Source organism: Corylus avellana, chromosome 6 (genome assembly GCF_965113065.1).
Source record: "Corylus avellana chromosome 6, dhCorAvel1.hap1.2, whole genome shotgun sequence".
NCBI lineage: Eukaryota > Viridiplantae > Streptophyta > Magnoliopsida > Fagales > Betulaceae > Corylus > Corylus avellana.
In genome coordinates this window covers 10,690,798-10,701,982 of record NC_142495.1, presented here as the reverse complement: position 1 = coordinate 10,701,982, position 11,185 = coordinate 10,690,798, and the positions used below count along the sequence as shown (strand labels likewise).

Below are 11,185 nucleotides of genomic sequence, written 5' to 3'. Positions count from 1 at the left end.
AAATAAAACTCATACGTTTTAATTGTCTCATATTGAGATATAAAGAGAAAGCAAGAGAAGATAAAAAGAAAAATAAAGAGAGAGAGAGAGAGAGAGAGAGAGAGAGAGAGAATTTGTAAGCCTTTTATTCATTAAGACAATTAAATATATTACAAATAAAACCCATACGCTTTAATTGTTTCACATTGAGATATACACAAAAGTAAGAAAAGATAAAAAGAAAATTAAACAATAACAGATTTAAAAAACCCTAGCCCCTTCGTCTCTCCCAAAAAACAAAAAAAAAAACCCTAGCTCCTGCTTGAGCGAGTGCCGCACAGGTAAGGAGGAGGGGTGGCCTTCACTGCCTACCCTCCTCCCCTTGGCCTCAACCCTCTATGCAAGGCAATTTACTTGATGCTCCCTAGCCTTTGTATGGAGCTTCCCCCCTTCTCTTCTGCCCCTTTCCCCTCTTGTGTCCCGTTTCTTTTGTCCCTCTCCTCGATCCTTTGAGCTTAGCATTTTTTTTTTAGTCTCAATCGCTGCCCCGTCATCTCGCTGCCTTGCCTTCTCCTCCTTTTTTTCGCTGGATTTGACTGGCCTCCTTCCGATGAGGCTTCTGTTTTGGGGTTTGGGTGTTTTCTGCTTTTTTCTTTCCTATTTTGGTTCTTTTTCCTGCTTTTTTTGCTTCTTGTTTTTCCTGTTTGTTTGCTTGGGTTTAGATGTTTTTATTTCATGTTTGTTTGTTTGGTTTTTTGCTTGTTTGGCACTCTGTGTGGGTGCCACCCATGGGGTTTCACTCAAACTCTCCCCTCCGGTTCTAAGTACACCGCCGATCTTCTTCGCGCCCGCTTTGCCACCTACTGTCCGCTATTGGTCTTATCTTGCGTCCCCCCGCGATGAGCTTTCAACGCCACCTTCCGCATTCGTTTTCGGCCAGCACGCAACTGGCTTCCTCCTAGATGTCATTCTTCCCCATAGTGTGCTTTTCTTGTATTTTCCTTTGGTTGTATTTCCGTTTTTGTCTTTTATTTTCCCTGTACGTTTTTTTTATTTCCTATTTTTGTTTGTAATAAGGCTCTGTCCTCTCTCTTTGTTCTGCCCATGTGTATTTTGATCATATGTAGGGTATTTGCTTTTGGTCCAGACCTTTGGGTTGTGAATGTAATCGATATCATAGCTTTCGGGTTAAGGAGGATGAGTATCAGCATGGGGGTTCTTTGCTTTCAAGGCCGAGGAATAAATGCTACTTATGCATTAGATGGTGTTTGTTTTGGTGCAGATTTGATATTAAGGACTTATTTAAGATTACGTTTGAGAAATAGTGCTTTGAAGTCCAAAAGTGCTTTTGGGCAAAAGTTTCATTTTTAAGCTTTTGCCAAAAGTGTTTTTTGGCCCTTTTTAGGCTTCTTGGATCCTTAAAAGTGCTTTTAATTTTTTTACCAAATAAATATTTTTTTCTTTAAACAAACTTTTTAAGTATTAAAAACATTTTTAAACTACTCAAACGCAATCCTAAACAGGCCCTAAACTTGATGATTAGTCATGGGTTAGCAGATGTTTTTGTAATGGTTGATTTGGTATGTTGGTGATGACTGTAACTTTAGCTTCAACTATGATTTGCTTCAGAGCTTTTTGCTCTGTTTGTAAGAGTTTTTTGCTCGCGACTTTTTATCAATGAATGAATATGAAATGCTTCCCTTTCAAAAAAGAAAAAAAAAAATTAAATAGAGAGAGAGAGAGAAAGAGAGAATTTAAAAATCTTTTGTTTTCTTCAGTCAGGCAATTCAATGCATTACAAATAAAACCCATGTGTTTTAATTGTCTCACTAAAAGGCTAACATCTACACGTTTACTTCTCTCTTTAAAACGCCACATGTCGCAATTCTATGCACTTTCTAAGAGGACCGATTCACTCACAAAAAAACATGATTTCAGGACATGTGCCGTAATTCTAAACACTCTCTAAGCCAAAACTTACATTTGGTTTTCTTAAATTTTTAGTTTATAAAATTCTTATATCCTCGTAAAATAATTATACACTACAATATGCGGTTAATTTTATGAATCATGGGTCTGGGTGATTTTAATGAGGAGTGGGAAACAAAATATAGAATTAAAGGACATTAAATAATGTAAATGAATAAAAGATAATAATTTATAGGAACAAGTGATAAACGACAATATGAATGAAAATAGGTTACGTATATGATAAAAATATATCCAAAATAACCTTTAAGGCATTAGAGAATAATGATTGTAAATAAGTAATGTTGTAGAAATGCATAAACAGACTTAGTTTCATAAGCGTTTGGGTGTGTTTTTTTACTACTGCCATTCAGCAAATTTTGTGCTGCATGTACTTGATGAGTTATTGAAGAAAATACTTGTGGCAATATAACCGCCTTATGTGGTCCTTGAGAGGATTGGGTCACTTTCTTGACTCATTTCATAATTATTGTAATTATTTTTGCTCTGTTTTAGTTTATTTTGTGTCTATTGATAGAGAGCCCACCCCATGCATTTTCGTTTTTAGGATCACCCACTTCTTCCTTTCGAATCAGAAGTGGGATAGATCCTCCCCTATAACCATTTCCTTATTCAATTAAAAAAAAATTACTTTTTTTTTTTTTTTAAAGTGAAATTTCATTAACTCATTCTTTCAAAAGAGTCAACCATTTCAACTTTCAGCTTGTATAACGTCATGAATAAAATGAAGATATTCTTGTATCCAAATTTTTTTTGTTGATGTATGGAGAGCTCCCTTTGCCAATTGGTGTGCCACCTCATATTTGCTTCCCTTCTTGTATGCATCACAAGCCTAGACTGGAAGCTGTGCAAAACAATCTTCGTATTCTCAATTAATGTACCGTATCTCTACCGTAGTTTGTCTTCTGTCTGAAAAAGCATGAACAATCTCTAGAGCATCACCTTTTATAATAACATTTTGTATGCCTAAATCGATCTCTTCCGAAAAATACTGCCTTCCAAGCCGTATAAGCTTTCGCCATTGTTGGGTCAATAATATACAAAATAGACACACACATAGATGCCAAAATAATACCCATATTGTCCCTTACAATAACCCTCACACCCATTAGCTTCCTAGTCTTATCAATTGTTGCATCCCAATTGATTTTGTATATACCATTTGGAGGCGCTTTCCACTGTGGGAGAACAGTCAACTGTCTTCTTACGATGGACAACGCCACAGGATATGATTTGTATTTTTTACCTCCACCCCACACATCGGACAAAAAGGAACTTGTGTCACCTTTCTTTCGAATAAATTTTATTTGGTTGGAAGCAAATTATTGCATGCCTTCCAAATAAAAACTTTCACCACACCATGCACATTCAAACAAACCTTAAGAAAGCTTTAACCGGCGGAATTAGATAATGAGAAATGTTTGGTTTTATTTTTTGTCCATTTCTTGTACACTACACGAGATGGGCAAATTATTCTTGAATATGCGGACCTATATTCTACAGATTTAATAGTAAATTTATAAATAAGAAATGATTAAAAATAAAAACAAAACAAGAGATAAATATGTAACTGTTCTCATTAAATAATAAGGTAGAGATTGTTGGTCAACTTGGTTGGTATAGTTGAAAAAGATCATGCATTGCCACCATAAGTAATTAGAGAATATAATCAAGCACAATAATATGCCTCGGAGTTCTTCAACGACAAATTGAAATACACCATATTTTACAACATCACAAACTGAACAAGAGCGCAATTCACGTAAGCATATTTGAGTAATTCTAAAAGTTCATCTTGTGTCACTTTTAAAATAATGTAGCTTTTAAAATTACTATTTGATCAAAATTGAATAATGATCAATTACAAGTCAAATGGTAATTTTAAAAGGTATAACATTTTCGAAATGACTTATAACATTACTCGACATATTTAACATATATAACTTTATTATTATGGTCTAGTACAATAATCCAAGTTGAGATAAGTCGATGTCAAGGGTCTAAAGACATGGGCAGCCTTTGCCTCTATGAACTCCACTTGTCCTTTCGACAGGTGCATGTACACCACCCAGTCACCCTTACCGGTTGGGCTTGGCATCGGCATCACATACCCGGTGTCTCCTCCCCATGGAAAATGGTATGACCCGAAACCCGGCATACCCCACCCGAAATCCACCTTAGACACCGGGAACCTCTGCCCGGACGACACCACAAAAGCCGGTCCATCTTCAAAATATATCTTTGCCGAACCGGGAACCGGACGATGAGCCTCCACCCAATCAATCAGCCCCAGAAAATGCTCCTTCGTCGCGGCCCCTTCCAAGAATTCATGAACTTTATCCGCCACCCACCCCAATGGCTTTTCATTAAGCTCATCAACTTGCTTCGCAAGGTAGGGTACGGATAGAACATTTCCAAAATAAGAACCCATGAGCAAAGCCTTATGTTCGTCTCCATCACTCAACCTTGTCCTTCCGTCGACAACAACGCCCATCTGGGTCATCTTTTTGTCTGCATTTTTAGTAATAGCCCACTTGGCAACCATCTTCCACAAGAATGCACTGAAAGACTCTAGCTTGGTCCTTCGGCGACCCTTGGTACTGGCTAGTGATTGGAGGCGGCTGAGTTGTTCGGCCGGAATGTAGTATATGCGGCTTATGAGATGATCGGAATCAGGCTCGGGATCTTTGGGAGGCGGCAATTTGGTTACGGGGACGTAGATATCTTCGAAGTAGGAATGAATGGAGGCGGGGCGTCGAGGGTTGAGTAAAGATCGACGAAAAGATGGGAGAGTAGAGATTGGTTTAGAGTGAGCCATCTCAGCCCATGAGACGAGAAACATATTGGCTGAGTGTGCGTCTGCTATTCGGTGGTCAAATGAGCACGCCACCACCAACCCACCACATCTCAGCTCAGTAACCTGCAACATGTTTTTTCTTTAGATGAATATCATGCTCACAAAAATAAAAAATTATGAAAAAATAAACATAATCAACCCTCTCAAACTACTACCTTATTCTCAATGGGCCCCAAACTACCAATTGTATGATTTGTATTAATGTTCCTCTAATAACAAAAATACCCTCATAAAATTTTAACCAAAAAAATTAAAAATTAAAAAAAAAAGGAAAAAAAAAAACAAACAAACAAATAAAACAAAAACAAAAAAAACAAACAAAACAAAACAAAGGGGCCGGGTCTTATTGATTTTTTTTTCTAATTTTCAATTTTAAAAAAATAATAATAATTTTTTTATTTTTTAAAATTTATAAGAATGTTTTTCTCTTTTTGGGGAAAAAAAAAATTTGTCTTTTTGCTGGCTGAAAAGACATTGACATTGGTTTTGGTCATTTATAAGGAATAGTAACATAATTGATAGTTTATGAGGCATTAATTAACAATGGAGTGATAATTTAAAGAGGCTAAGTCGTAGACTAAATTGGAAGGTATACATCTACCGTACCATATTACCACTGACATGCATGTATAAGACAACAGCTAGTGCCTTGGGTGGCCTGCTCGATTGTGACATTCCTATCCTCATCGAGGATGGCTATACCATCATCATCCGTTACTATGAATTAGCTACAAACCAATTTATAACAAATTTTTGTCCAAAAAAATAACATATATATCATGCAATATATACATATAACATCTAGAGATCGAGATACAAAAAAAAAAGTGTCATATGGCTTTGTGTTTGCCTATATATATATATATATATATATATATATATATATATATATATATATGTGTGTGTGCGCGCGCGGGTGTGTCAAACCTGGACAGCAAGAACTCCGTGCTTCTTCCTTGGCACAAGTTTGCCTTCAATGGTGTCATCAGGATTATACAAGTTGAGGTCTTTAAGGTGAACCTCTGCAAAAGCTTCAACAAAATCAACCCCACGGTTGTTGCAGAGAAGCTCAGGCTCACCAAGGGAGTTTGGCACCACCTCAGCAGCAAAGGCGTAATGGGAAAGCAGAAGTTGGGCCAAGGCATTCTTGAGAACCCCGGCCATGGATTCAAAGGTGAGGTTGTTGGTGGGCTTCTTGTAACAGAAAAAGACACCCACGTCCAAAGGGGGAAGAAGCAAGTCGAGGTTGGATAGTGGCAGCCAATGCTCTTGCAATGGAAGCACTGCAGCCACCACCTCCCTCTTCCTCACACTCACAATCAACTCATCTCCCCCTCCTCCTGTACCCATCTCTATCTTCAAGTTTTGGAGAATCTTTGAGAGAAAAGTATAATATAATTGATAAATATATGGGTGATGGTTTAGATAGGGAGATGGAGAAGCCTAGATATATATATATATATATATATATAGAGAGAGAGAGAGAGAGAGAGAGAGAGTTCAATTAATAATGCTAGGATCCTAGCTAGTAGTGAAGGTTACAGCTTGTCTTCTCTCCTGTTAAATTACATAATTGGGTATTATTGGTAGCATTGTTGAAAAAAAATGACAAACCATTAACCATGTACCTTGCCTCCAGACTTCAAAAAAATGAGAAAAATAAAAAATTGTGAGTAGTGTTGCCCTTGGATCCAGATCCTCTCCAGTCCATTTTGAATCGAAAAATATTCAGTTAATGGTCAAAATTTTTTAAAAAAGATCTTGAGGCCATAAATAAGACATATGTCTTATATATATATATATATATATATATATATATATATATATATATATATATATATATTAAAAATAATAAAAAATTAAAAAAATTAAGGGGGAGCTGGCCACCCTTTAATTTTTTATTATTTTTTTAAAAAAATTTCATTATTTTGTTTTATATATAAATTTTTTTTTTTTTTTTTATTAATGGGATAGATGTCCCATTTATGGCCTCAAAATCTCTCTAGAGAGATCCTAACCGTTAATTGGATGTTTTATAGTCTAAAATGAACTGGAAAGAATCTTGTTTCGTTGCCCTTGCCATATCTTAAAGAGTGTTATTATTATTTATTATGGTCAATTATGGTTTACCCAAAAAAGTAAATAGATCATTCGATTTCCAAAAATAATAATCACAAATAGTACTTGTTTTTTTTTTTTTTTGACATGTCCACACAAGGGAAGAGGGAGGGGGGATTCGAACTAGTGATCACTGCTTCATAAGGCGTGGTCCACAGCCGATTGAACTACCCCTTGGGGACACAAATAGTACTTGTTGACATATGACAAACGTAGCTAGTACTTCTGGCTATTCCGCTTATGTTAGGTCAAATAATTTAACGGTGTACCTTGTCTAGCCCAATCATAATTTGAAAAGTGTCTTATATATCTCATTAATATTATTAAAAAAAAAAAAAAATTAGAAGGTGGTCGAGCCACCCTCTACTGCCAAATGGGGTGGCACGAATTAGTCATCGTTAAAAACAATGGTAAACCTTGTACCTTACACTAAGAGAAGTGTTGCCCTTGCGATACTATAAGTGAATGTTATTATTATTATTATTAAAAATAAGATGTATTAGGCGTATATACAAGTGTATATGTCTTATTATCATTGATTGTCAAAAAAAAAAATGTAAACTTTTAAATAAATCATGTAAATAGTGAGTCAAGCTATATTTTGATAACATTGGGCGAGATTTGATATAATTATGCCATTATGAAAGTTATATGGGAATTTATGTACATGTGAATTGCACGGTTTGATCTAGAAAGGCATTGGCTTAATTACCAATGTGATAGTTGATAATTTTATGATGAAATATGTACTTGAATTTCAAAAGTGGCATCTTATTGATAATTTTTTGAATGATAAGTTTCTCTGTGAGTACTTTAATTATGATTTGAAAACTCCTTATGGCATCGAAGCTAGTCCTAGTAGGTGGACATCAAGAGTTTGATCCCTAATTTTGAAATCGTGCAACTATGTGTGCTTTAAAGGGTAAATAACATAGTAATCAATCATGGGTAAGTCTCTCACATAAATTATGGGGTAGTAGACTCATGGCTAGAGGCTAGCTCTAAAGAGTACTGCTTCTTCTTGCTCGTGAAGAGGTTTCAATCCTAATAAGGAGACTGAACAACCTAGTCAGACGAAATGAAAAACGTTTGACGAGTGTAGGTATGATATTGAGCGATGATTTTAATATGTTTTAAACCATTGCATTATTTTTATTACTCACAGTAAGAATACAATGTAATTTTATGGTTATTGAACAGTGCAAAAATATAATATTTCATATTCTTGTTTTGAAAGTGTTGAGAAATGTTCCATGAAATTATGTGCAGGATTCCAATATGTAAATAGCTTGACATCAGTACTCCATTGATTAGTTATTTTTGCTTACTAAGGTTGTTCACAAATATGCGACAGATTAATGCGAACAAGTTTGACAAACAAATATTTATCCATATATATATATACTTTGTTACTGTATATATATATATACTTTGTTACTGATTAAGATGACAATTTCCGATATATATATCATAAATGAAGTGGATGAAATATTTATGAAAGAAAGAGATTGCTGTTCGATGTTTGACAAGGACTGATCACCTTATATATATATATATATATATATATTGAAAGCTCAGAAAAATCACCAACACGTAAAAGAATTGCGTACAATATTTGCAACATCTGAAGGATATCCTTCCTTATCATCTATTTTATTTATTGTGGTTCGATAGCGTTTGCAACATCTGAAGGATATCCTTCCTTATCATCTATTTTATTTATTGTGGTTCGATAGCGTTCATACGAGATATCCTTAATTAATTAAGGATATATCGTATATTGTGGTTCGATAGCGTTATACCAACAGCCTACTTATCCTAATAAATTAAGAAGCAATAATAGTGGAAATAATTAATTGTCTTCTACGTTTTCTATTATTCTTCTTCTTCTTCCCAAAAAACAAAATTGCTTTCTTTTTCTCTTTGTATATACAAATGTCATTATTATTATTATTATTATTATTATTATTTTCTTTGCCTCTCTCCTAATTTCCATCTGATAGCTAGGTTTCAACGATCAATAGGGAGTTTTTTTTAAAAAAAAAAAAAAAAAAAAAAAAAAATTCTGTTTTATCCTGAACCCGAAACGGATGGAAAACAAAAAAAACAAAGCACAGTGAAAGGTGGTTGAGATGGTGATCTCAAGCTGAGGAAATTAAGTCACCAAAGTACGTAAAATAAATATTGCTTGCATTTGCAACATCTCAACGACTAGCGTTATATCTCCAACAACTGAAATAGACTCCCAATCATGTCAAAAAAAAAAAAAAGAAATAGACTCCCAATAAATAACTAATTACGTACCATATTTAGAACACCAGCTTCTTCAGGCAGAATTGGTTTGGATCACGCCTCATAAAGAGGTGATCACTAGTTCTAATTCTCCATCCCCCTTTCCTTGTGTGGACATGTCAAAAAAAAAAAAAAAAAACGCTTCTTCAGGCAGAATCAATTTTTTCCATTTTTTTTCGCTTAAATTGTCGTTATAAAAAATAAGGTAAATATATTAGAAGTTTCTGGGTCAATGCGCCAAAATTAAATTCTTCCTAAGTTTTTTTTTTTCTTTTTTTTTTTCAAAAATTTACTCTCTGGGTCAATTGAACTGCCAAGAAAATCCCTACAGTCAAAATTTTTAACTGCCGTTATATAGATTGAAACGCACCATTTTGTCACGTCAGCAGAATAATTTTTTATTAATTTAATTTAAAAATTAAATAAAAATAAAAAAATTGAAGGGATTGCTAACGGTGGGACTGCCACCCCTAACCCTTATGGGGTGGCTTGCAGCACCCTAGGGGTGGCTCGCAGGCCACCCCTAACCACCCTAGGCGTGGCTCGTGGCCACCCCAAACAAACCCCCTGGGGTGGGCAAACCACTCCTTGCCCACTTCCCATAGGGGTTGGGGGGTGGCAACCCCATCGCTTGCCACCCCTTCAACTTTTTTTTTTTTTTTTTTAATTTGATTTTTAAATTAAATTAATGAAAAATTATTATGTTGACGTGGTAAAACTGTGTGTTTCAACCTATATGACAGCAGTTAAAAAATTTTGATGGTAAAGATTTTTTTTGGCATTTTGATTAACCCAAGAAGTAAATTTTCACAAAAAAAAAAAAACAAAAAAAACAAAAAATAAAAACAAAAAAAAACCCTTAAAGAGAATTTAATTTTGACACGTTGACCTAGGAACTTCTCATATATTTACCCTAAAAAGTATATTTGATTGGAAAAGAGCTGGATTTCCATGTTGTGAGGTTCCACAGTAGCGTGAATTGCTCAAAATCCCAAAAGTACATGGTGCTGTATATTGGAGCCAACATCTTTTAATAGTACACAATAATCTGAAAAAGACCGTTCTCTTATTTTGGGCACTCGAGATGCAATTTTCACTCAAACCCAATAAAAAAACTTGTCAATTTTCTCATGAAAGGGGTCACAGTGTATGCTGTTTGTCTGCAAGCCATTTCTAGGGCTAGCAGTAAGAGGGGCAGAGACAAACACATCTTATTTTAGAGGTTCTATGTACCATGCATGTAAAGAAAATAAATAAGAAAGGTTTGGTATAACCGTCACTACGAGAAATTTGGTTGTCAGCAACGACAAAAAGACTCACTGATAGTTTCTATCAACAAAAACTTCCTATAGTCGAGATCATTGGAAAAAATATTAGCAATGACTTACATAGCCATCATGGATAACAAGAAGTCGTCGGGAATAACTTTGTATTTTTTTTTATTTTTTGAAAAAAAAAAAAAAAAAAAAGTATTTATATTATTGTCAATTGCAATTAATTTTAGCATGGATATGTAAGTATTCAATCAACAAATACCTTAAACACTCGTGTGCATCAACTAAAGTTCCAAAACTGTATAAAAAATTGTGAAAGCAAGCATCAACATTAGTTTATATAAAAAATAAGTGGTTCAGATTTTCAGAACATACATATTTAAGATTTTAGTACAATCATTCTTCAAAGACATTAAAACAGGAGAAAATGGGGAAGGAGAATCCAATGGGAACGAAGCATTGGACTGAGAATCAAATAGAGGAAGGTACTGGGGAGATCCTAGATGAAGCAGAACACCCTCTTTGGCAGGAAAAATTTCTCATCAAATACAACATGCATTGACACATAAACATTAAGAGGCCTTTATGATTCGAACTGTAACCAGGAAAAATACAACATTTACCCCGGAACATTAACATATGTGTTGATTAAACACGCACATCCAAAGGTACATGA

The 11,185-nt window shown here is 34.8% G+C and overlaps 1 protein-coding gene across 1 annotated transcript; it reads right to left on the bottom strand.

Moving 5' to 3' along the window:
• Positions 1-3,521: 3,521 nt before the first annotated feature.
• LOC132187669 (coniferyl alcohol acyltransferase) lies at positions 3,522-6,233 on the bottom strand. Its single transcript, XM_059602061.2, has 2 exons — positions 5,753-6,233; positions 3,522-4,888 (listed from the first exon to the last, which is right to left on the bottom strand). Exons 1-2 carry the CDS (start codon positions 6,173-6,175, stop codon positions 3,920-3,922), a joined length of 1,392 nt encoding a protein of 463 aa, XP_059458044.1. The 5' UTR covers positions 6,176-6,233; the 3' UTR covers positions 3,522-3,919.
• Between the last annotated feature and the right edge of the window lie 4,952 nt (positions 6,234-11,185).